The sequence below is a fragment of the Dipodomys spectabilis genome, unplaced genomic scaffold (assembly GCF_019054845.1).
Source record: "Dipodomys spectabilis isolate Male_0828 unplaced genomic scaffold, ASM1905484v1 ptg000125l, whole genome shotgun sequence".
Taxonomy (NCBI): Eukaryota; Metazoa; Chordata; class Mammalia; order Rodentia; family Heteromyidae; genus Dipodomys; species Dipodomys spectabilis.
This window is the reverse complement of record NW_024870802.1, coordinates 7,587,417-7,614,522: the sequence shown is the minus strand read 5'-3', so window position 1 is coordinate 7,614,522 and position 27,106 is coordinate 7,587,417. Positions and strand designations below refer to the sequence as shown.

The 27,106-nt window shown below is 39.9% G+C and overlaps 1 protein-coding gene and 1 pseudogene across 4 annotated transcripts in view; one reads left to right on the top strand and one right to left on the bottom strand.

Annotated features, from left to right (window-relative positions):
* The window catches only part of Sorcs1 (sortilin related VPS10 domain containing receptor 1), a 514,871-nt gene that overhangs the window by 100,307 nt on the left and 387,458 nt on the right, over positions 1 to 27,106 (bottom strand). For all 4 annotated transcript variants that reach the window (XM_042689577.1, XM_042689575.1, XM_042689574.1 and 1 more), the window contains exons 7-8: positions 7,629 to 7,747; positions 5,268 to 5,357 (exon numbers count right to left, since the gene is read on the bottom strand). In XM_042689577.1, the coding sequence (XP_042545511.1) occupies positions 5,268 to 5,357; positions 7,629 to 7,747 (209 nt within the window). The remainder of the gene's footprint in view (positions 1 to 5,267; positions 5,358 to 7,628; positions 7,748 to 27,106) is intronic.
* On the top strand, positions 11,245 to 11,671 carry LOC122115960 (annotated as a pseudogene).

Genomic DNA, 27,106 nt, shown 5'->3' with positions numbered 1-27,106 from the left:
TCTGAAGACAGAAAGGAAACAGATAAGCCTTGAAATCTCTTTCCATGATGTCTGGGCAAGTAGCATGGATATTGCCTGCAAACCAGGTAGGCATATAAAACCTCAGGCCCCACTTCCTGAATAAAAGTACTCACTGCATGTACATTTCAGTTTGGAAAGCATTGCCCAAAGGTTCAGCAGCTTCTGAGGTGCCTCCAGAAGCAAAGTGATACCCAGAGAACTCACTACCATAATGACTTAACTGCTCATCAACATGGCTGACTTTGAGAAGCTTTGCATGAACTCTTAAATAAAAGAGGGGGGAAACTAGTCTTCAAATGAATGTTTCCAGTGGTCTTAGGAGACAGAAACAAAATGAGGGGAACATGGAGGTAGTGTATGCTCCTCTTGAGATGAGAATTCTCAATCTTTTCTTCCTTATTCAGAACTCTATAGTAGTAGAGGTTAACGCAGACCTCACACTGGCTGTCTCTGACTAAGGCTTGCTCTCTTGTTTAGGGATGGCTGTTCAAAGGTTTTCAGTTGTCTTTTGTTCTCTGGCCCAAGAAGTTGTATTATACAACTTCCAAAGAAGAAACAAGACAAAGCAAAACAAAAAAAGACTCCCTCTCCAATACAGAGTCAAAATGTGGAAAGATTCTTGGCTATCATGTAGCTGACTCTGCAGATCCTCACTGATAGATGAGGCTCTCCCCTTGACCAGTTTCAGGAGGGTCAAAAATCTGCCTTGACCACTCCATCGTTGAAAATTGTCCCAAACTTCTAATCTAAATTTTTCATTGTACCTTCAGTTCAGATATTAGTTTAGTTACTTATTCATGAAAGAGGAGTTCTGTCTGTGCTTAGAATTTCTACCTGGTGGCCCTCCTCACTATAAAGTAGTAAATAGAAAATCAAGTGTTTTGATCTAGGTCACTCGGAGAAAGGGTCACATAATGATAACAATATATCTCTCCATATGGATGGGAAAGTGAGCAACTCTCCTGTTCTCGTTCTATAGTGTGCTTACATTAAATGGATTTTGGAACTTTTTAATGACGTTGGTAGTACATATTTTAATCAAAGTACTCAATTCATATTCAAATATCACCTTTTTTTCCCCTGCTCACTTAATTCTACTTCTATAGGCTCCTGTCTATAATCCTAGCAAGTCAGGAGGCTGACATCTGAGGATTGTGATTCAAAGCCAGCCTGGGCAAGAAAGTCTGTGAGACTCTTACCTCCAATAAACTACTCAGAAAAAGCTGGAAGTGGTGCTGTGTCTTAAAGAGCTAGAGTGCTAGCCTTGAGTGAAAAAGCCCAGGCCTTGAGTTCAAGATCTGTGACTGACCAAATAAAAAGGAGAGTGTGTTCTTTCTCTTTTACTGACTTACACATTTGTAGACTAAGATGGGATCTGCTGATGTTTTGTTTGAAATGCGGTTTCAACATTTCACAATTGTGATATTCCTACCTCTATCTGAGTGCTGAGATTACAGTTGTGTGCCATCACACCTGGGGATGAAATGTTGAATTAATGCTGAATTAAAGGGCGTTAGTTTGCAAAGAGGCTATTAAAATATCTCCCATATAGCCATGAGCCTATTAAGTCTACAGAGAAAGAATGCATAATGGAATTCATTTCTGTTTTAAACTTATTTGATCACAGGACTAAATTTTTACAGAGCATCACTTAAGACCTTTTATTCTGTGTTACACATCTGACCAAGTATTATTTTGCATAAGCTCCTATTCAGAAGACTATGAGGATAAGGCAAATTGATCAATCACCGACTCAAGGTTTCAAAGCAAGTTTAGTGACAGATGAAGGTCCAAATCTGAATCGCCTTTCTCAAATTAAGGCAGCATCATACCACCTGCATTCTGCGGCACATCTATCTTCCACCTTGGAGACAACTAGATCTATACTAATAATAATATTACCTTGCTTTTATAGAGTATCTGTCCTCCAAAATGCTCCAAGCACTTTCATATGGATTGCCTCATTTATCTCACTTGAGCAGCTCGGAATGAGACCCGAGTAAGTGACGAGAAAGGAAACTGCCACTCGGCTTCTGTCTAGCAGGGTTTGGGAAACATCTGGGCATGCACATTGCTCAAAATCATTTGATACATGATGGAATAGATGCTGAGGTGTTCATCAGCTTCTCATGGATCATCTGTCTGTATTGATAATTTTGCATGGCCCATGAGTGATGATGTGACTATCCAGAGGTCCCTGAGCAGAGAGGAAAATGAAAGAAAAAAAAAGGTTCCCTACTCCTAGTAGAGGGTTGAATGTGTTAGCAGCAGTATTAAAATTCAGCCCTCTCCCTGCTTGGCATTTGCTTTACTATTATATTAGTAATTCATTTTTAACACAGATCTGGAAAGTCAAGTCTTTCAAGAACTGACCCAATGACAGCTGACGATTAGAGAAAATGAACATGAAAGTGCTGGTTGGTCTCCATGCCTTCATTCAGCACATTGTTCATTCAGCCTCGTTCTTTTCCAGGGGCAGCACGGAGGCTGGGATAGAAGGCTATGGAAGGAATGCATGCACTTTTTCAGCGGCTCACTCCGCCCTCTCGGGGGTGGGGGGGTGGGGGGGACTTTTCTTTGAAGGTGTAATGGGACTCTAATGAGGCATCTCGTTGCTTTATGTAATACACACCCACCTAGACCAAATAATTTACTCATTTGCCATGCTAGTTCCCATTTTTGTGGTAACAAGCTAGATTAATCACTGCATTCATTCTGCTTTCAGAGCTCAAATGAGGCTGAGTCAGGGAACATGCTCTCTAGGGAACAGAAGGAGAAGGATAAGTAGCAGATTCAGGTTCAAAGTAGAACTTTGCCTTCCAGATTGGCTAGATGCTACAGGGGACAGCTGTCAGCAACAATCTTTGAGATGCCCATGGACAAGGAAAGCAAAGTACCCATCTCCCAAGTCTCCAGTACACAGCCACAAGAATTGCTCTGATTTTTAAACTACCATGCTTCTTCGGCCAAGGAGGCTTCTTCTCTCCATGTTTTTGGATCCAACATACAATATACAATAGTTTTACCATGGAGAAGATGGTGGTACTATGTTGTTGTTTTTTTTTAGTTTAAAAAACTTATTCTTAAGCTGGGTGCCGATGGCTCACACCTGTAATCCAAGCTATTCAGGAGGCTGAGATCTGAGGATGGCAGTTCAAAGGCCCAGGCTGGAAAGTCCGTGAGAATCTCACTCCAATAAACCACTCAGAAAACTGGAAATGGCACTGTGGCTCAAGTGGTACAGCACTTGCCTTGAGCTGAAGAGCTGAGGGACAGCACCCCAGCTAAAAGTTCAAACCCCATGACTGACACAAAGTATTCTTTTGGGTTTTCTTTTTTAATACATATTTCTATTGTAAAGATACTGTACAGAGGGGTTATAGTTGCATGAGTAATGAGTACAATTCCTATCCAGCATTGTTACCCCCTCCTTTGTTTTTCCCCTACCATCCCTTCCCTCCCCACCTCCCCACCTCTTCTCTCTCCCCCAACCAAGTTGTAAAGTTCATTTTCAACGTAGTGTCTATGTTTTAACAATAGTAGTTACGACTTTATGTTTATAGGAATAGAAGTAGATAGATAGATAGATAGACAGACAGATAGATAGATAGACAGACAGACAGACAGACAGACAGACACAAACATGGCCATAGATGTCAGAAGTGGTACAATTGGTTTGGGTGAAGATTTCTACTTAAAGAACATGTGGTCATGCTAGGCATGATCATAAGATAAGTAAAATCTGCTATTTCAGGACTTAGATTCTTACTCTTGACCCAGACGATCTCGTGGCATTGAGTATAATTCTTGTTTTTAAGTGTACATTTTGTGAGTCAAATGCTTCATTTTTTTTTCTCAAAAGAAATGACTCAGGGTAGGAGGCAGCTCTGTTTTACTTACAAGGTAATGCATTGATCTCCCTCAGGAGAGAATCCTAGGAGATAATCATGGGATATTTTATTTAAAAAAATAATTAGTTTTCCTCTTGCATATGAGGTGCATCTAATTTTCATCCAAGGTAAAATATCACTGTTGGTAATTCTTACCTTACTAAGGAAAAGAAAAAAAAACAATTATGCAAATCAAGAGCAAGAACTTAAATGTACAAACTCTCACAGACCTGATTCTGGGTAATTACCATAGCTGCTAATCTTTCAAAAGCTGAAAACAATAACTGTTAGCATGGATAGAGTGGATTTGAGTTAATAGGGTGTTCCAATGTGTGACATTACCTCTAATGGGCTATGATCTATAGACACTCATCCTTCACTGATAAGGTATGGGGTAGAGTGTTGGTCCAATAAGGGATTTCTGCTTGGATAAACTGGAGACATTTTGTATTATCATTTCTCCTGGAGAGCATTCCTGCTGTATACTTATGCTATGCCTGTAATATAATCTCCTGAGGATCTATATAGCTGGTGTTAGTCCAAGATGGCTTACTACAATGGCAACTGTAAAAACACAAGAGAAAGAGACAAGAACACTCTTGTCTTCACCTCTTGCACATACATCTCTCTTGTTCTGAAACTAAGCCACAAGTGATTAATAAAAGCTGGCCACAGAAATGTCCAGGGATGCACATGGTTATTGTCAGACTGAAGTCCTCCACTAGGTGGAGCTCCATATTAACAGAGTGTTTCACTGTTCCAGGCAAGACAGCCTGGGGATGGTGTCAGCCACCGACAGTCTTTAACTGTTGTTAAAGTTCTGCAGGCCTGTGCCTCAGAACTCCAAGCACAGTCTCCTGAGTCTCTCACTGAGAAAGAAAGCAGAAGTTCCTGCCATGTGGCTGTAACCCCTAGCAGGAAACAATTAACAACAACCACATGATGCGGCCCACCTGTTGACTGTATACCAGGTGGCCAACATGTTTATTGCTGCCTCGATAGAAATGCTTTGAAAAGAAATTCTTTGAAAATGCTTAATATCGGAAAGCAAGTTTTCAATACTGCATATTGAAAAGCAAAACACACTGCTTACTCATCCAGTCAGGTGCTACAGCTCCTACTTCAAAGACCAAGGGAGAGGAGGAGAATGTGAGAGACTAAAAGGCAGACAGAAAGAGAGCAGAGAAACTGACCCAAATAAAAGAAAGGAAGCCACAACATAGGAAACAGAGATGAGCAGCCATGAGAGATGATTCTGGAAAACCAACGAGGTGGTCCCTGGAAGCTGGGCGGAGGCAGGGCTACATGGACACTGGAGGCAAGAAGTAAAAGGAAAAAGAACAACTCAGGCCATACCTTGGGCAACGCATATTTGGGAAGCTTCATTTGGGTGAATGCATTCCTTCGGTAGGACACATAATAATGTGGTCTTCCTCCCGAGGTCAGCTGGATCAGAAAAACAAGGTTGTGAGGAGACCTGTTAAATGACTATAGGTCACAGAACAGATGCCTGAATACAAGAGACCAATCACCATACAGCAGCACGAATGCCCAGGGTGACAACAGGGAAGAAACTGGCATTTAGCTCTGAAACCACATACATATTGTACCTACGTGGTCAGAGGCTGACACTGCACCAAGTAGACACTAATACGATTCCTTAATTTGCATTGTGGTTCAGTTTTCCCCAGAGCTGTGTGTTTCCCCCAGTGAGAGACAGAAGCCTTGAAATCTGTGGTCTCACAGTCCCTTAGCAGCCCTGCTCTCCAGCTCCAACTCCCTAAACAAACAGGTTCTCAGGCTGTATTAGAAGGAAAGGGTTCGTGCCACACGAGAAGGGGAACTGAATTCCCGCGTGATGGTGTCACATCCATGGCTGTGAGCATGTATCCTCGGTGCTGGGAAAGCCATGGCAGGATTGTAGCCCAAATGTATTCCAAGTTTGGATCTTTCAGGTGTAAAGCCTGGGCCAGATTTGTACCAGAGAGACAGGTGGAAGGATCCTAGTGGGTTGAGGAAAAGGAGAGAGGGTACTTCCCTCCTGGGTATAAGCACTGTGCTGGGAGCAATGTGGAATGTGCCCCTGCCAATCCCCTCCTTGGCATCCAGTCTTTAAAGCTGCGTGAAGAACTTGAGTTTGAATGCCGCCAACTGGAGTTTGTGTTCTCAGAATGTCAAGTGTTTGGGGTGAAAGTACCTCAGACACTTGGGGTTGTGACTGGCACGTGGCCATCTCCACTGCTATAAAGTTCATAGGAGGCGAGGGGGATGCGATGGAGCTCGTAGTGGCGTAGAGAAAATGTGTGAAGTGCTTCATGCAGAATCTGCAAATGGGGGGGGGGGGTTAACTGTTGATAGAAACCTGAAAGTTTCTACGATCAGTTTCTATCTCTCCAGGCTCCTGGAAGCAGAGTTGATAGAGAAATGAATTACACAGCACCAGTATGTGTAATGTCTATTGAAATTATCAAAGTATCCATTACTTATGTCTTTGAAGAAGAGGGAAATGGTGTCTGCAAAGTCATTTGTAAACCATCTTAAAAACAGGCTAATGTTGGTGTGGTGGGCATTTAAACATACTGCTTGTGGAAAGCCTAGAATGAGATCTTTGAAATCAAAATTATTTTGTTCAAATCAAAATATTGGTGTCTACAATGTGTCTAGAATGTGTCTCGACTCTAGCAAGATGGAAAGATCATTTTGCAAATTGTGCTGCAATTTAAATGTATATGTGTGTGTATAAATACACACACCTAGTTCAGCTATTGAGCAATTCTGGCTCTGTCATTTGCAACATGAAAAGCAATGACAAAACTTGTAAACGCATTGTCCACATCAGCCTAAAATCTTTTCGCAGGTGCTGAAAAGAAAGCAATGGGACTCCCTGTCTCTTCTAACGACACATGAAATCTCAGCTTCTCAAAGTGTTTCTTGCTCTCTTAGGAGGGGACAAGCCTGGTGGAATACAGCTGAAAGTCTCTCTTTCTTTCAAACACAGTCAGCACCTGACAATAACAGCTGATTACTCTTACTCCAGCTTCCATCTTCTCTCCACCTCCAGCCAGTACACTGTACAGTGGCTCTTTATATCCTTTATTCTGCTTTGCAGGTAGCTCTGGGGAGAGGAAAGATTAACTGGCCACATTCCTGATAAGAAAAGACTGACATATCTGCTCAGTCCCTTTGAGGACTAGGAGCTTCTTTGCCAAGTAGATCTTTGGAAAACAGATGAAGGGGACAAATAAAACTGTGCATCATCCTCTAGATAATCTTCCTGCTCTAAACAGCACCTTTGTGACTTGTTGATAAGGTATTGCAGATATTGCAGAAGGATCTAATTAATATTCTGTGAGTACACAAGCATATACACTCAGTAATAAATCTTTGTCGGTCTTCCTTCTTTACCTCCCTCCCTCCCTCCCTCCCTCCCTCCCTCCCTCTCTCCCTTCCTTCCTTCCTTCCTTCCTTCCTTCCTTCCTTCCTTCCTTCCTTCCTTCCTTCCTTCCTTCCTTCCTTCCTTCCTTCCTTCCTGCCTGCCTGCCTGCCTTCCTTCCTTCCTTCCCTCCTTCCCTCCCCCTCTTGTTTATTTCTTCCTTCTTCCTTCTTTCTATTTTCTTTCTATTCTTAAGTGGATACAAGCAGAAAAAGGCTGCAGAAGGAAAAGAAACAAGAAACAGAAGTGCTTGTGAGACATTCAGTAAAGTAGATCTCTCATACCTGGACAAATACGTAATCATCTTGGACAATCAGAGAGTCTGGGTCAATGTAGCCTGGAAAAGGTTTATTCTTGTTGGCATCTGTGCAATTCTGCATTCGACACGTTAAGTATTGTGAATCTAAAAAGAACAAAGGGGGATGGGGAGAAAAATGTTCAGTGCTTTAGAGTCTCAGGAGATATTCTATATTTCCCTTGCTGCCTCCAGTACTTACACAAGCCTCACAATCTTTAGGTACGTCATTTTAATATTTATTATTACTATTATTATTAATTATTCCCTTACTTCCAACTCTCCTTCTGTTGTTAACATTACGTCTTACCATTCTGGTGAATAAACTTTTATTCTCTAGATTTTTCTCTCCCAAATGACACATCTTCAGAACTTGCAAGGATACTTGTGACTTCATGATACACTTTTCATTTTAGACAAATTCACCCCCACATTTCGATCTTTAATTGCAAGGAAATACATATACACCCACATGCATGCATGCATGTAGTATTAAAACTTTTAGGCTGCTATTACGCACAGTAATTATTAAGATAATGGTGTTTCTTCTACTATGATTTAGAACTGGATCAGAATTGAGAGATTCTTGAGCCTAAAGCTTTGTTTCAATAGATACAAGTAACAGTAACTCTTATACCCATTCAGTCTCCATTGCTGGAGATACTGAATGTGTGCTTTAGTAATCAGATCATGGACATCCTACCTAAAATGATTTTCATCTCATTACATGAATTCAAAACATTCCACTGTCTACCACTCCATCCTTCCTCCCAGGATCATCTCCTTAATTCTTGTGATTACTCTCATCTGGTTTATTTTATGTTCAGAACTTGGCTAAACTTTTCATTGTATTAGAGACTTTCAATTCACATTCTCTTCACCTACAATGGCTCTTCCCAGACTGTTACTATAGAAGTTCTCAATTTCAGATCACTGTAATTTCTGAGGATCATCCAGAATTATTCTCCAGCACACATTATCCTGCTCATTCCTACCAGAGGGGTCAGCTCAACATGACAATGCCATGGTAGTTATTTATTTCTGTCACCTGGAAAATTAGAATATAAACTCTGTGGTCTTCAGGAAAATAGACTCCTGTAGTTCTATACTTTGGTCTCCTCTCTCTCTCTCTCTCTCTCTCTCTCTCTCTCTCTCTCTCTCTCTCTCCCTCCCTCCCTCCCTCCCTCCCTCCCTCCCTGCCTCTCTCTCTCTCTCTCTCTCTCTCTCTCTCTCTCCCTCCCTCTCTCTCCCTCTCTCTCTATCTCTCTCTCCCTCCCTCCCTCTCTCCCTCTCTCTCTCTCTCCCTCTCTCTGATGTACTTTGTCTAGTTTTTAACATCTATCCTAGCACATAGTAGACAGCGAATAAAATTCTACTGGACCATGTATGCTTATTCGAATATACATTTGTAAATTAAGCGATGAAGCTGTTTTACTTGTATAGGATGAGGTACAGTAAGGGATCAGAAACATGAAGAGCTCAGCAGGGGATGACCCCACTCCCACAAAGTGTGAATGGGCAGCAATGTGCCAGAAAGGATTTAGAATTGATTGGTGATTTCTCTTAAGGTAATTAACATGTCCGCACTTTCAGGGAGTATGTGTACATGAGACATTGGGTAGCTCTGTGTGCATCCAAAAATGTTCCGGGATGCAGCAAGCACCCTTCCTATCAATGACTGACTAATGCAGCTGCTAGCAAACTCAGGACCACGGCGGAAGCATTCTACTCATAGCAGTCATTCACGCTGCAGCCTTCTCTGGGCATACAGAACTGCACTACTTTTGCCATCCAATCTAAATAAACTACCTTCACAATGGAACTGCTGACAAGTTCTCTACTCATCCTTTCCCATCTCATTCTCCAGAATTCCTGTAGTTCCATTTTAGAGCATAACTCAAGGCCGCTTTTCTTAAAAAATAATTTCTGAGACTCATTTCCTCCCAGAGTGGTCATCTCTGTGGGACAGAAACTCCTTACCTCACAATTTCACACTCCACTAGACCATTGCACAGTGTTCTGAGTGACTTCATTGATTCCAAAGGTAGCTTGGGGACATAGAAACCATGAAGATTTGTGACCATGAGCCTGGTCTTAAGTTGGGGAACAGTCACTTACTAGCTGCATTGTTTAGAGGAAGTAACTTCATCCTCTGGAATCTTGCTTCTTTCTTTCTCTTCCTTCCTTCCTTCCTTTTTCTCTTTCTTTCTTTTATTTCTCTCTCCCTTCCCTCCCTCCCTCCCTCCTTCCCTTTCTCTTTCTCTCTTTCTTTCTTTCTTTCATTCTTTTCTTTCTCTCTCCCTTCCTTCCCTCCCTCCCTCCTTCCCTTTCTCTCCCTTTCTTTCTTTCATTGTTTTCTTTCTCTCTCCCTTCCTTCCCTCCCTCCTTCCTTCCCTTTCTTTCTTTTCTTTCTCTCTCCCTTCCTTCCCTCCCTCCCTCCTTCCCTTTCTCTCTTTCTTTCTTTCTCTTTCTTTCTTTCCTTCCTCCCCCTCTGTCTCTCTCCCTCCTCTCTCTCCTCTCTTTCTCTCTCTCCTATTCTCTCTCCTATTCTCTCTCTCTCTCTCTCTCTCTCTCTCTCTCTCTCTCTCTCTCTCTCTCCCTCTCCTCCCCGCCCCCTCTGTCTTTCCCAGTCCTGGTGCTTGAACTCAGCGCCTGGGCACTGTCCCTGAGTTTCTTGTGCTCAAGGCTAGCACTGTACAACTTGAGCCATAGTGCCACATCCAGCCTTTTCTGTTTATGTGGTACTAAAGAATTGAACCCAGGGTTTCATGCATGCTAGGCAAGCACTCTACCACTAATTCTCAGCCCAGTCTTGATTCTTTCAACTGCTAAAACAGAGATACCAATATCATAAAGCAGTCTGGCCAGTAGACAGACTAACTGAAATAATATGTAGACAAAATATTCAAAATACAATTTGTTCAATGCAGTTGTTATTATGAATGATCATATTCTTCTTTTTTCTTTTTGCTATCCTTCACAATGATGAGATAATTCGGAGGCACATCCTAGGCCCCTTAATAAGACTGGCTACACTAAACTGAATTTGAGTGCTCTGTTATATATTCTTCCATCAGGTATTTCAAGTGACCTGCTTAATATAGATTCATCTCTGTCTATTTTTCTGAACAGGCCAATTATGGAGCTTTTAATAAACGAACATGCTTACATATTAAGACTGTTGGGTTGAAATCCACTCAAGCTTCCTAGACTCCATGACACTGGTTTGGTTTAGAAGAAAGGATTCAAACCCAGATCCTGGTACATGAGAAGCAAGGAGAGGTACAGGCAAAGATCATCTCCTTCCTCTGTGAAGCACTGTGTCTCAATACAATGCCTGAAAGTGCTTTACACACTTCTTGTTATATGATAGCCAGGCTTAGAGTCAAGCTCATAGAATGTGTGAGAAAAAGATGGAAGGGAACTAATAAAATCAGTGAGCTTTTTTAAAAATTTAATTTAGTTTTGTTGTCAAGGTGATGTATGGAAGGGTTACAGTTGCATAAGTAAGGTAATAAGTACATTTCTTGTCAAACATTTTTACCCCCTCCCTCGTTTTTCTCCCACTATCCCTCTCCCTCAAATCACCCCCACAGGAAGGGGAAGACTGCTGTGGTGGCTGCATTAGTGGCGGGATTCGCAAGAAACTACTAAAGTTCCTGTGGAACCAAAGTAAAATTGTATAAGAACATAATGGATGGAGAGGAGAAAACCTATGGTGGCTGTGAAGGCCCTGATGCCATGTATGTCAAGTAAATATCTTCTGATGGTCACGAATTTATTGTAAAAAGAGAGCATGCACTAACATCAGAAACAATAAAAGCCTTGTTGAGTGGCCCAGGTCAGTTTGCTGAGAATGAAACCAAGGAGGTCAATTTGAGAGAGATCCCTTCACATGTGCTATCAAAAGTATGCATGTATTTTACCTACAAGGTTCACTACACTAACAGCTCCCCCGAGATTCCTGAATTCCCAATTGCACCTGAAATTGCACTGGAACTGCTGATGGCTGCGAACTTCCTAGATTGTTAAATAAAATACATTATAATAAACTGTTAATTTTTTCAGTATATAATACTGTTAGTAATTTTTTCACTTAGCATGATGCCTGTATGCAATTGAACTATAAAGTTAATTGCAAAGAAAATTATCTTCTGTTTTTTGCATAGCAATCAGAGCTGAAATTTGTTTGCTATATTGACAAGTTAAGGACGTTTTCACCAACTAAGAAATAAACAAATAATGACAATGCATAGGATGTTTTGTTTATCCTTTGGATGTGACTTTTAAAATAGAACAATCATATAAATACTGAAATGTAGGCATAAATGAACATGTCCTACCGATAAATAATGGGGCTAAGTATTTTTATGTTTTAGTGTTTTTTAAAATATTTTGATCTTATGCCTGCTTCTTCTAGCATTACTAGAGTTATGCAAATAATTGCATGAAAAACTTGTTTATCGGTTAGCCCAAATCATTGATTTTTATAACTCAAAGGATTAAGAGTTGAAATTTCTTATGTGTTTTTTTATAAACTGCAGTATTGTTTTAATTGTATCTTCTGTTTTGTTTATTGCTACAACTTAAGGTCTTTATTTAAAAGCAATTTTGGAAGTTATTAGGTACAAGTTTTACATTAGTAACTGAACCTGTAGCCAGATAATCAACAAGTGAACTACATAACTAAAGAGTTCCTGTACATTGTATGTTTTGGACAACTCAAAGTATTGTACTTACATTGATTCTAAAGCTTCCTTTCTTGGGATTACACTTGTTTAAGTGTATTTTAAAATATTCTATGAGCTTTATCTAGATCTTAAGAGCTAGACTTCTTTGAATTAGTCTTCCTCCATTTAGTTCGAATGTCATAAGAACCTTACAATGTACTCAGTAGTACATGAATTATCTATGAAAATATTTGAATAAATATACAGCAATCAAAAAAATCGCCCCCTCAAGTTGTTAAGTTCATTTCTAACCTAGTGGCTTGTGAGTACCACTGCTGCATTGGTTAGCCCTGTGTCCTTGTTTCAGCATTTTGTTATTCTCCTTCCCTTCCCACAATCTGATAAACATATATACAAGATACAGGGTACCAGAATCAAAACCAGTGACTATAAGGGATACACCAAAGCAGGAGGGGGGGAGGACGACTTCATATGGTACACAAAAACAACAACATCAACAACAAAAAAACTTTGTTTCCATGTCTTGGAGTTCATTTTGATTAGCATCATTTTATAGCTATTGAGCTATGGTGATCCTCTGCTAGGACTATACTACACATATATTAATTGTTACAAATGAAGGAAAACATGGAACCTATGTTTCTTTGGGTCTAAGCCAAACCTACACAAGTAGGCTTTAGATTAAAATGATTCTAGAGCTTCCCTACTTCTACAACTCTTACTATGAATAAAAACTTTGAATAAGTAAATTAAAACAAAATTTCCTGATTTGGGGTTGCTAATGACAAGTATAACTTCCACTATAGTTTGTAAAATTGACACCTAGGCCCAGAGTTCAAGCCCCATGACCATCAAACACACACACACACACACACACACACACACACACACACACACACATGCCTTATTTATAATTCATTTATATAAGAATTGGGGAGAACAGTTAGGTCTATGGAATGTAGTTACTGAATATCTATGTGCCAGACATTCCAGACATTCTAAAAGATGATAGTATTTATCCAGTATATTTGATCAAAACAACACTACAGATTAGGAAATATCCATTGATTTTGCTGATAAGAGGAATGAAACTCAACGAGGAAGTAATTTGTAGAAATGTTGGTAGGAGTTATTGACTTGTTTGCAAGTCTGCCATGTTGCATTGAAGACCTCAGGAGGTTTAGAGCCAATGTCAGTTAAATATAGTTTGATTTACTAGTATAGCCACTAAGGAAATCAGTACTGAAGTTCTTCCATAAGTTATAAATGCAATTATCATTTCATCCTGCGTCCTTAGGCATGCATTAAAAGTAATATAAGTCAACATGCCAGAGAGATCCTTGCACTGCCACATTCAGAACTGCATGATTCATGTTAGCCACGAAACAGACGGTGGCTAAGTACCCAGAAATTGATGATGAGATAGAGAAAGTACACTGTGTCTATACAATGGATATATACAATATATACAATGTTACTAACTCAGTAACAACTAAACATGAAATGAAGGCAGTTTCAAGAAATGAATACAACTGGAGATCATCATGTTAATTGTGAGGAGCTAAGTTTAAAATAACTTTTTTATGCAAATATGGAATCTAGACTTAAAAAAAAAAGATAGTCAGATGTCAGTGATTCAAGCCTTTAATCCTAGCTACACAGGAGGCTAAGATCTGAAGATCCTGATTCAAAGCCAGCCCAGGCAGGAAAGTCTGTGAAACATTATCTCCAATTAACCACCAGGAAACAGGAAGTAGTGCTGTGGCTCAAAATGGTAGAGCACTAGTCTTGAGAAAACAGGTCAGGGGTAGTGCCCAGACCCTGAGTTCAAGCCCCCCACCACCAACCAAACAAAAAAGAAAAACCATGATGCATTTGTAAGGGAGAGAATGTGTGGCAAAGGAACCAGTAGGAGGAAAAAGAGAGAAAGGTATACAGCAGGGGTGAATATTATAGAGAGCTGTATATTATATATAGGTATATCAAAATAACCCTATGAAACTCATCAGTAACTATTAGAAAAGGTTGGGGAGGAAGGAAGTTGGTAAAGAAAAAGTAATTAGTTGGGCTGAATTTGATGAAAATATATTGAATGCATGTTGTAAGTATCACAATGAAACCCCGTTGTACCCCTTTTATGCTACTAAAAATGGAAAGTCAGGAGCTTATTTATCTATGTTTTAATAAATTAATAAAAATAATTCCTCTATGAGGTAATGTGCTAAAATACATATAATTAAAATAGAATTCTTTAATTTAAGAGAACTATCTAAGAAAATAATAATCTGTGCAAGATTGTACCCATTTGGATATTCACAAATGTTTACTAATAACTAAAAATGAGAGAAGAAAATAAACAACAGCAGAGGAATAACTAAGCTGTGGAACATGTCCAATTTGGTCCTGACATCCTGCTTCTATGAGGAAATGCTTAAAGCTTACACTGTGGAAGCAGGTTATCCATTAGTGATAAGACATTAATGTTAATTCCTTAGTTTTGAAATATATACCCTGAGCAAAAAATATTAACGCTAGGAAAAAGTGGTGAGAGCACATATTAATACACGTATCTCAGTAAATTTCTACTTTCTAAATGTGGGTTACCAAAATATTGCATTGTGAACCTGCCTTTTTAAAAAATCTATATCTATCTATCTATCTGTCTATCTATCCATCCATATCTATAGCTAACTAGCTATATCAATCTATACATATCTATATGTATTGATAGACATAGATGTCAATAGATGTGTGCCTATATAGGAAAAACATATATAAAATACATATGCATATACATGAGATGCTAACATTAGAGGTAAGGCCATAATGTGAGACAAGAGTTTGACAAGCTATGAACAGATCCCTGGTCTAGCATGTCTCAGCTATGTGAATGGAGGGTGATTGTGAACTCTAAAAAGGACTGTGTTGATCTCCACTGCATGTTTTCTTTTCCTACATCCCTTTTGTTGAAAACTGTGGTTACACCATACAATATGCCTGTCTTTGGTCTAAGCATTACCAAGTACACCAGAAAAGGCCTTGGAAGTACTCTTCACTTCAATTCTTGTTCAGAACAGCTAAAGTGATATTTAGAAGCTGAAGGGTAAATGCTCAATTTTGAGCTGGCTGCCTTGGGAAAGTGTCCCTAGTTTGTTTCCCTCCTCCTGGTAATGGAAATAGAAAGAGATTGGCTGCAGTTCATAATGAGGGACCAATCACTCTCATTCCCCAGAGGGTTGCAGTAATAGTGTGATGTATGATGAATTCTTTCCATATTCAATTCTGCTGAGTGCATGATGCGATTCCATAGGACGTGTCTTGTAATTTGGCATTAATTAATGTCAATTAATGTATGTGACTGCTAGACGTTAGAACTAATTTCATTACTTTCCCTCCACAGATGTTTTCCTTGCCACAGGTAATTAGGATACGGTGCTACTCTTTTCAAGCATTTTTCACTCCTGGCAACAGCTGCTACATGGGATCATGTGATCCCCATCCACCCAAACCTGCGCTGCTAGAGGGGAGAGAAACTTCCTTTACAAAGCCAGGCTTCAAGTCTAGGAACGGAGGCTAAGTGCACACACAAGGGCTGCTGACTTGGTAAACTCAAGAAAACCTCTCAGCCTCTCTGAATTCTGATCCGTGACATGGGAATAAATATCTAACAGAAGACCTGTTTAGACTATTGCCTGGCCCACGCTCTGTTGAACCTCTGATAGCCGGAATTGTTCCTGAAGACGTCTCTCCTTAATCCCAAGTATGGTCCGTGTCTCAAGGTATTTTAAAGTACTATAGCTATTTGAGGCCAGAATTTTTCTTTCATATTAAAATATTGGTTTTTCATATTAAAATATTTCCTCCCTCATGGAACCACAAAAATTCTTTCATACCCAAAGCAATCCCGAGTGAAAACAACATAGCTGGAGTGACACACGGCCTGATTGGTACAAGGTAAATTTTTGTATACCACGAAAGCTATTCTTACAAAATCAAGAGCTGTTTTGCAAAGGTGATATGGAATGGGGGCCAGTGGGAGAAGACACGCAGAATGTGGAAGGCGCCTTCGCATTCAGTTCACAGCTACATTTGAACTCAGCACTGGGATGTTTCTGCAGTCAGCACATGGTCGGTCACGTTTACACAGTGCTAACCAGCCTAGAGCCTCCTTGTGTTTCAATGTTTTCTTTCCTCCTTCCATTCAATTCATCTCTTGGGTTCTAGCTCCACCTCCACCAGATCATTTGGCTGTGACCAGTCATAGACGGAGTTGGGCTTTTGATTCTTTCCTTGTAGTGAGGTTGAGTAGAATTTTAGGACCAAAGGGTTGTTTAAAATCAAAGGATCACTTTAAGATCTCGGTTAGAATAGCTATAAACAAGAAGCCTAATAACAAAAGATGCTGGAGGGAATTTGGCCAAAAGGAAACACTACTACACTGTTTGTGGGAATGTAAACTTGTTCATCCACTCTGCAAAGCAATATGGAGGTTCCTCAAAAGACTACACATAGAGCTCCCCTATGACACTTCTGCACATTTACCCAGATGACCACAAATAAGGCCACACTAAAACTACCAGCACAACTATGTTTATCGCAGCTTTATTCACCATAGCTAAGATATGGAACCAACCCAGATACCCCTCAGTAGATGAATGGATCAAGAAAATGTGGTATATACATATATACAATGGAATTTTATGCTTCCATCCAAAAAATGACACTGCCCCATTTGATAGGAAATGGAAGGACTTGTAAAAAAAAAAAATCATATTAAGTGAAGTAAGCCAGACCCAAAGAAACATAGGTCCCATGGTTTCCCTTATTTGCAATAACTAGTATACATCTAGGATAATCTTAGCAGATGAGCAGAAGAGCTCAATAGTTATGTACATATGACTATATAAGATGATGCTAAGTGCCAGGCGCCGGTGGCTCACACCTGTAATCCTAGCTACTCAGGAGGCTGAGATCTGAGGATCTCAGTTCAAAGCCTGCAGGAAAGCCTGTGAGACTCTTATCTCCAATAAACTACTAGAAAACTGGAAGTGGCACTGTGGCTCAAAGGGTAGAGCGCTTGCCTTGAGCTGAAGAGTGCAGGGACAGCACCCAAGCCCAGAATTCAAGCCCCACGACCGACCAAAAAAAAAAAAAAAGATGATATTAAGCAAAATGAATTCCAAGACATAACACAAGAGGATTTACTTCGTTGTTGTTGTTTTTAATGTACAATGTGATTTCTTTTTTTCCTTTGTGTTTTCCCCTCTATGGTTTATCCCCAAATTGTCATTGTATTCAATTTTGGTACCCTGGATATTGTATATATGTACCCTGGATATTGTATATATATTGTATATATGTATATTGTATATATATGATCTAGGGAAGGAAAGGGGAACAACAAAATGATGAAAACAAGGACAAAGGGGGAACCAAAAGGATATTTACAAGACAATATGCTGGAAAGGATTGTACAACTGGGGGGGGGAAGTCTAGAGGGAAGGGAAGGAGAAAACGAGGGAGAGTAGAAAAATAATGTAATCACTACCTTCCCTATGTAACTGTACATAAGCACATCACTTTGACAATCAAATTAAAAGAAAAGAAAAGAGATCTCACACAGGTCTTTGCCACATTTAATTTACTGAAATCTGTTTTGTTCACTTTCCTTCACCACAAAACAAAGACTGTGATGTTGCTAAGCAAGTTTATATCTTCTCAGATGTTTTCCTCTTGTTAATTGGTGCACTTATTCCTGAACCATGCCCTATGCTCAGTCAGAAAGTTCTGTTGGTTAGAACTGCCTTGTCCACTCCTGTTAGTCCGTGCAAATACTTCCCAGGCCTCGGGTGGAGTTTTGCTAGAGACCCAGGCAGATTTCCCCCTTCTCAGAATGTTTGCATGGATCGCTTCAGAAGCATTAACCTCCAAAGTAATCAGAGCAGCCTTTCCCAGAGGTCAGAGACAGTGTTATGAAGATCATGTAGAGTTGTTTTGGTTTGGTTGGGTTTTTCTCTTTTAAATTTTGCAAAAAAAAAAAAAATGTCCAGGGAAAGATTCCATTTTATAGGATAAAGAAACATTGACATTTTAGGAATGAAATGTGTACAAGCTCTTATGCTTCGAAACAATGTAACAAAAATTATGCATTAAGCCTCAGAGACTCTATCTGTTCATTCTGTTAAGAAGTATTTATGTATAATATGCATGATTCTAAGTATGCATAACTGTTATTGTCAGCCATGTTGGAATTTAGGATATTTGACATTTCCTTTCAGTAAAATCAATTCTTAATACACTGATGAGATGATAAAGAGTTTTGTATGCAGAAGTTACCATTCTTCCTGCTTTTCAGTGTTAACTTTCCCTGGATTTTGACCCTCAAGCAGTAGGATTTATTAAATGTTTTCAATGACAAAAAAAAAGAAGTATTTATGTGGCACCAAATTCTTTAATGTGCCTCTATGGTGCAGAAGTTTAACTGTAAAGACAATTATCAAGCACTTTGTGAGACATGTTTGCACCCACCATAAATTTTTAACTTTCAAGCACAATAGCATCTGCTTCTCACTTTTTCTTTTACTCTTTCATTGATCAATTGCTTCTTTTGGAATGTGTCTCCCCCACTGAGTATCCTCACACATACACATATGCCCATATCTCCCCATATTTCCATGTGTGGATGTTCCCATGTACCTCATTCTATCACCATCCTAGAGTCCGCTGTGGAACAAACCAGCTAGTAACTGTTGCAAAGGCAAGACTCCACCCTCTACCCTGGACTCCTGAACTTCTGTATAGAAATCAAGACATTCTGTAAAAATTACAAAGTTTAAATGTTCTCCTTTGGCACTCTGAGCTTCTGATGGGACAAGCTCAAAATTACTTTTCATTTTTTAAATCTGTTGGTTTGGGACCAGTGTCACTTATTCACCATTGTCTTTTATGACTGGCCTTTGGGCATTCAGAAGGGCCAGGATGAGGAACAGGAGATGAAGAAAGGAAAAAAAATAGGATAGGAATGGGACTAGGGGTTGTGTATGTGGGAAAGAACTAAAATCATACAAGTTGAATGGAAATATAGAAAAGCCGATGACCAATTACAACTCACGTGCTGAGTACAACCTGTGGTGCGTGTGAGGACACTGGTGAGAGACCAGCAGCCTTCACACCCATTCTCCTCTGCACCAGAAATGCTACGGAGCTGCTGCAATTACTTTACGTTGCATCACACCAGACTTGCGTGTGTGAATACTCCTGAGGAGAAAGACTGTATCTTGCTCAGACTACCTCCTGCATGCACTCTATTCTCCCTTCGATTTCCTTCTACATTTGCACACACATTTCTCATCTAAATGCACCACCTGTTTGTTTATCATCCGCCCCAACTAGAAAGTCTGAACTCTAGACTCTGTCCTGTACCCATGCCTATTAGAGAATTTGGCATAGTAAAGGTATCCAATAAAATTTATATGCAATAGATTTGGAATGAATGAAACCTGTCTTTAAATCTGAGCTCTGAGACCAATTGGGAAAAACAATCATTGTAAGCTTTGCTTTCCTTGTCCTTAGGATGAGGAAAATAACAAAAGTTCCTATCTCCAAGGCCAGTTGTAGGTGATGCAGCTGAAAATGTGCCAGGGCAGTAGCACCAGGAGAAGATGAGAAATGCAGTATCTGATACTAGATGGTTGCTTGGGCCCAAAGGAGATTCATGAGTACATATCACGTTTTTATTTTTAAAATGAGAGCTAGAAACATTTGGTATTTTCCAGACCCTTAGAAATTACTGCACAGGAATGCTCATATACTGCTTGGGGAGGCAAGTGCTATCTCACTTCAGACTCCTCTTGCTGCTTCTCAAGCTGCGTTTAGGTTACTGAAGCAAATAGGCCCAGATGACGTCTCTCGTGATTGAAATCAAGAGATTTTTGCAATGTAGAAAAACAGGTCCGATGGACAGCTGGAAAGAATGGCAGCGTTCTGAGGGAGCATGTGAACCTGGGTGATCAACTGAGGACTGAAGACAGGTGAGAACAAATTTGTGCAGTTCTGGGAAGTGAAGGGAGCACAAATGGAAACCATTAACTCCTTCCAAGATTCCGCCGAGAAGCTGTGAATAAATGGACTCAAGAGAAGCTTAATAAAGATTTTGGGGGATTCCAATAAAGCCAACTGATACCCAGGTCAGAACTATAGCTGCAGAAAAGGTCAAGATGGATAACTCCTTTATGGTCTGCCTAAAAATCTCCAAGTGTTCATCTGCTCCAATATATTAGAGTCATTTCATAACTTCTGAAGCTTACTGAAGAACAAATAAATATTCTCAAGAATTCTCTTAGACACAGATGAACAGAGTATGTGCAATACCATGTTTTATTATTACTTATCAGATGGCTTATGTTTAACAACTTTTATAATGCCCCAGATTGCAGAGGGCTGGCCAACAATACAAGTATCCTCATATTTCAGGACAATGTATCCTTGTAACTATTTCACAAGACAACAAGTAGCTGTCCTGGAAAATTTAAAATGCAGGTGTGTGTATGTTTGTGTGTGAATTTCTGTGTATATAGTGACTGTAGTACAAATCTGTGTCTAAGCAGACACACATATGTGTATATGTGTATAGGAGTTTGCATGCGTCTATGTGGTATACTTGCCTATGTATGAATGTGTATGTTTGTGAGTAGGTGTGTACATATCTATGTGTGCAAATGTGTGCTTGAGTGTGTTTATGTGTACATAGTGTATGCATGTCTATTTGTGGATGTGTGTATATACGCACATGAAATACACAGTTGCTGCTCTCATAGGCTGCTCTTATAGACTGATTGAAAGGAAAAGCTATGACCGAATAAATATGTAAATATTTGAGGAACTCCATACTGCCATCCAAAGTGGTTGAGCAGTTTACACTCCCACCAACAATGCAGTAGGATTTCCTTTTGGCCACATCCCCTCCAGCATCTGTTGTTATTACAGTTCTTGATTATAGCCATTCTAACTGGGATGAAGTGGAATCTAGAATCTACAGTTGGATGAAAGCAAACAAAAGAAGAAATCAGTTTATGTTGGCAGTTCAAGGAAATCTTCCTCAGAAAAAAGTATCTAGCCTGGGGCAAATACCTTTCAAGATGACCAAGTGCACACACTGGGATGGAAAAGGGAGGTGAGTAAACTAGGCAGAGAAAGGGACAAATACCATGTACAGCATGCACAAAATGATACCTCTTATGAATAGGAATGACGGTCACAGAGTGCATTTGACTTTCTAATCATATATTTGAATATTGTTTACCATTTTATTATCAGAATTGCTATTTTAGCATAAAAATACTTGCTCAGCTGCTCAGGAGGCAGAGACCAGGAGGATCACTGCTTGAAGCTAACCTAGGTAAAATGTTTGAGTCCCTCTCTCATTAAACAGAGCTGCCAGTAGGAGCAATGTGCTTATCATTCTAACTACAAGAAAATCATAAACTGGAGGATCACTGTCTAGACTTGCCTCATTAATTACTATAAAGTCATCTAAAAATAGGGACTGGGGTTTTAGGACTGTGGTATAGCACATGCCTAGCAAGTGCAATGTCAGGAGTTTATGACCCAGGACCCCAAACAAGAAAAAAAAGAAAGGTAGCTGCTGTTGGTAATTTATGTTTGCAATGGCTGACCTTTCCTTATACAACACTTAGAAGCTCAGCTATATAGCATTTGTAGGACTGAGTTCTTCACCACCTTCCACAATATTCCAACAGCCTCATCTGATATGGGTAGCAACACATACTTATTCCACATGGAAAACAGATGGGAAGGCTGGTGGACAGGAGGTAGAATGAGATTTCCAGTTCTCACCTGAGACAGAATTAATGTGATAAATAGTGATGTCAAGTTGTACATTTCTTTTTTCAATGTAGAATATGCTGCTGGTTTGAGATTCATTTCACAGAATTCTGGAAAGTCATTTTCACAGTTGGCTAAAAGACCAAGTCTTGTTTTCCCCAATGAAAGAGATTAGTCCTTGGGAAAGTTATTACAAGGTTACTTACTCATGCAAATAGACACTGAGACCACTAATTGTCCCCCTGTCTCTTGTGTCCCTTTGCATGGATCACTAGCAGCACAGAAACATTCAGGTCACTAGCTGGGATGTTAGTATTAGAAGGAGGAGGGAAGGGCCAAATTGGCTAAACGTGGTAGTGCAGGCGACCTTCTATGATGTGTGGTTCTACACGAGCCTGGACACAAACCTAAGTGTATAGATCTGGTCTTCTGTGAGGTTTCTGAGAGAAGCTGTATTCTTGTCCTCCACAATCAAATACACACAGAATGTGACACTCCATTTTAGGGTATTGTGAAATTTCTTGTGCCCATCCAATTAGTCTTATAGAGCTCCTCAGACCCTGTGGCTACAGACTTTCCTTAATTATGAAGGAAGGATTTATTGACTCATCTAGTCTTAAATTATTTAGGTTCTGAGCTATGTGTTAGATGTGGAACCAAGATTAATAAAGATATGAATTTCCAAAAAAGGCTCAATCCAACACTTCGGTTTATATATTCTAACTACATATTTTATGCACATATTCATATATGTGCCCATGTTATATAAATAAATAGACTGTGTATATACTTTTAGTATTTTTCTAAACTGGGTGAATATGATGTGCATATTGCATAAACCAATGCAAAACCCACATGGAGATATTAAAACAAAAATTTGTCGACAGTTGAACAAGGGAGCCAATAAGAAAAGCCACATCTGATAAATAGGTTTAATTTTTTTCCAATAATACTTGCTGTGATTGATTGTAATTAAGCTTTTTCTTTTCAGCTCACCTTCAAGGCAGAAAGAATAAAGCATAAAAGAATAGCATCTTTGTCACAGATGTAAACTATAAGACAGACACATTTGAGAGTATAGTTGGTTAAAAATATCTGTAGCAGTTATAAACCCTCACAGAATAATATTTTTCCAGAGTTCACATCCCTTTGAACTCAAGGAGTTCAGTTGAAATACACATTAATTATAAGCTGTAATCTTAGACATCTGAAATGAGATCAGGATGAAACTTTGAATAACATAAGCAGATAAATGGTTGCAACCCACCTCATGGAACAAGCCACTTTACCAGGTGTCAAATATCTCAAAACCTTGGCTAAAAAACTCCTGAACACCGGGGCTGGGAAGGTGGCTCAGTGGTAGAGTGCTTGCCTTGCATGCTCAAGGCCCTGGGTTCGATTCCTCAGCACTACATAAGAAAAAAGCCGGAAGTGGCGCTGTGGCTCAAGTGGTAGAGCACTAGCCTTGAGCTGAAGAGCTGAGGGACAGTGCCCAGGCCCAGAGTTCAGGCCCCACGACCGGACCCAAAAAAAAAAAAAAAAAAAAAAAAAACTCCTGAACACAACAAAATAAAAATAAAATCCTTGTTCAAAGAATATTTATGTTGATGTTGTTTATACATGTATGTATATATATACATATATAGTTATATGCATACATACTACCTATACCTTATAGGCCATGCAATCTATAATATAAGCAATTGGTCCCCTACATTGAATTTTTAATAAAACAACCATGAAGAGATAAGAAAACAAGAACAAAAGACTACTTTAGCCAGAGAACGGGAAGTTCTACTGTAAATATTGGAATTGTTGTAGTCACTCACAATCTAGAGCATAATTGTACTTTGCAATCCTGCCAGCCACATTTGCTAAGTCTTTACCACCCTGATCTGTCTATGTTCTGTTCTTCCTCCTCCTTCTCTGTCCCTATTATCCAGAACCATGGTTATTGACCATCTTGGAGATAAATGGTAGGAGAGCAGAAGAGGGAGAGATAAAAGAGACAGAGGGAAAGAGAAAAGAGGAAGACAGAGTAAGGGATGGAAACTGCTGTTATGGTGCTGACGATGTCACTTTGTCCCTACATGGAGACAGGTCAGGTATTACTTTTAGATCCTTTCTCAATTGATAGGTAATTTTTTTCTGTTTTGTTTTGACAAGGTTAACTTTTCAAATTAAATCCCTTTATTGAATTTTCACCCTTGGATAGTTTTTGAAGATGTTGCCTTTGCAAAACTGAAGTTAAATAAAATAAATAAAATTAGAACTGGCTTATTTCATGCCTTGTGAAAGCTGAATCTGAGCGTACATGGGGAATAGTGTGGGGTATAAGGAAGGGTGGAAGGTTGGCAGAGCCAGGCCTGGCTTTGAGAACTTGGGTTTATGTAGAAATCAGAGAGTGACGCTATCCCCCACAACCTTGAACATGAAAGTAATCTGGGATGCACCCAATTCCATCCTGAGTTTCCCAAAGCAGGATAGCCATTATGGGCCATTCCATTAATGGGAGATTTTGCTACTCAAAGCAGGTTCCACAGATTTGTTAGGAATGAAGACTCTCAGCCCCACCGTCCTTCGCCCCCCGCACCCAGTGAATCAAAATTCACATCTCCAGAACATGGAGATTACATGGATTATATGTGAGTTAGTCTTAATGCAATACTTTAAAATTCTCAGGAAACACAGTAATTGAGGCTAGAGAGCTAGCTGATAGCTCTGACAGCTGATCAAACTACGATTTGATTAATCTAACCAGTGTTTGGCACGCTCCTTCAATATGTAGAGATAGTGTGTGTTAAGGGCAGCATTTATAGACGTGTGTGGAGAAAGCGCTACCACTGGATGACAACTGTATGACTTTGAACTGAATGGGAACAAAGAATAAAACCTAAACAAAAGAACACAGGAGGATAAAATCAAAGTAAGAAGGCAGTTTAGATTGGGCTTAAGAAAGACTTGCCTGATAAGTACATGCTGAACCTAAGGGCTTAACCAACTATAGCAATTAGTTACACTCAATTAGGACAGTAGCAGAATAGAAGGGTATGCTGGCTATAGGGAACAGAAAGTATTACCATTTTGTGTGGCAAAACAGAATCCAGTACCCTTCAAGAGTGGGAAGCAAGCCCAAAGGCATGTAGGCAAGGATTAAGAAGAAAAGAGAGCTAAGCCACACTGAGCAGTCAGGTACTCCATTATTCTGGGCTATAGGTCACAGTTCCATCTTATGGGACATAAAGTAGACTTTACTCGGGAAAACTTGTTCTATGAAACACAACCTTGGTGTACAAGAAAAGTCCTTTGCTGCAGTAAAATGGAATAGTCAGCTCCCAAGAGAGGCCACTACAGTGAGGGAAAAGAAGTTTTCAACTCCTATATCCTACTGGGTCAGGTGCACTGTCTAGCACATCACACAACACTACCTTTCCTGGGAGTATAGGGGGAAGGTGATGGTGGCCTTGGACCAGGGTTTGTATGCCCAGAGACTACAAGAAAGAAAATATTCATGCTCAAAAGATTAAATAAAACTTCTCCATATGGAAATCTCCCATGTGGACTTGGGAGGAAAGGTGGTTTTAGAGAATGGGTTGCATGTGTAGCCTGCCCTTTTTTGGGGGGGAAGCGGGCACTCAGAGATGTAAACTGTTGATGTCTCTACCATTGCGTAAAGAACAAAGGACAGGTATACAAAGAAACTAAAATTGTTACTGTTCAGTATTTGTCAGCGTAGGCTAGATGCTGTATCTTACACACATTGTCTTCTCTGATTCTCACCTGACGGCTTTGTGAAAGAGACCTTAGTGTCCTCCGGGTATTTACTACATCTTTGCACCTACTGTTGTTTGACTTTCTGTGCATCACGTTTCCCATCTGTGCAACGGGAATAACACCTTACAAAGTTAACACGAGGACTCTTTGAGATAAAGTATGTTACTTGGTACAATTACTTGCACAGTGTAACTGCTGAATGCATGCAAACTACCACAATGGCTTTTATTACTCACTTTTTATTTTATGTTTTTTATTTTTGGGTCCAGACGTGGGGCCTGAACTCTGGGCCTGGGCGCTGTCCCTCAGCTCTTCAGCTCAAGGCTAGCGCTCTACCACTTGAGCCACAACGCCACTTCCGGCTTTTTTCTTTTTGCTTATGTGGTGCTGAGGAATCGAACCCAGGGCCTCAGGCATGCAAAGCAAGCGCTCTACCTCTGAGCCACCTTCCCAGCCCCTATTGCTCACTTGTTTAAAGACAAAGAACCTGAACACTAAATGGTTTATATCCCCTTTTCAAGGTGACCCAAATAATGCAGTAGTCTTTTGAGACATTCATAGATGAATTGAAGCTCTGGATCTGCAGTTTACTTCCCTGGTCTTCAAGTACTTGAATCTATGTTCTCTCCACAAAGCACTTTCCTGCACTAACAAACCTAATTCAGGCTGACTAGAACCAGCAAGGCAACAAACTAGTCAAGGACCTCCTCCCTCTTGTTGCCTCATACTACAGACATACAGGATGCTTCTTTTTTCCTGTTCTTTCCAAGTATTTTGTGAATCTCTAAACAAGAGCGTGTGTCATTGCCTGAGGGGGTGGAGAGAGAGAGAGAAAGAGAGAGAGAGAGAGAGAGAGAGAGAGATCTGACAAAGTGAGAAGACAGAAAATAAATCCAAACGAAGAAGCAGAAGCAGCAGCGGCAGCGGCAGCAGCAGCATGCTTCAGGAATAGTTTGAGAATTTTTCTTTATTTGGAAAGACACCTTGATTGAGAGACAGGGCGGTACTTTTGCTATAATTATTTAAATATCAACAAATTAGGAGGATCTAATCTACAAATATTCATGTAAATTGGCCTTACTATACCGATTTATGACATTATGGCCGCAATTCTGGATAGCTGTGGGAAAGAAAGTGCTCCATCCCCAAATTTCTTGGA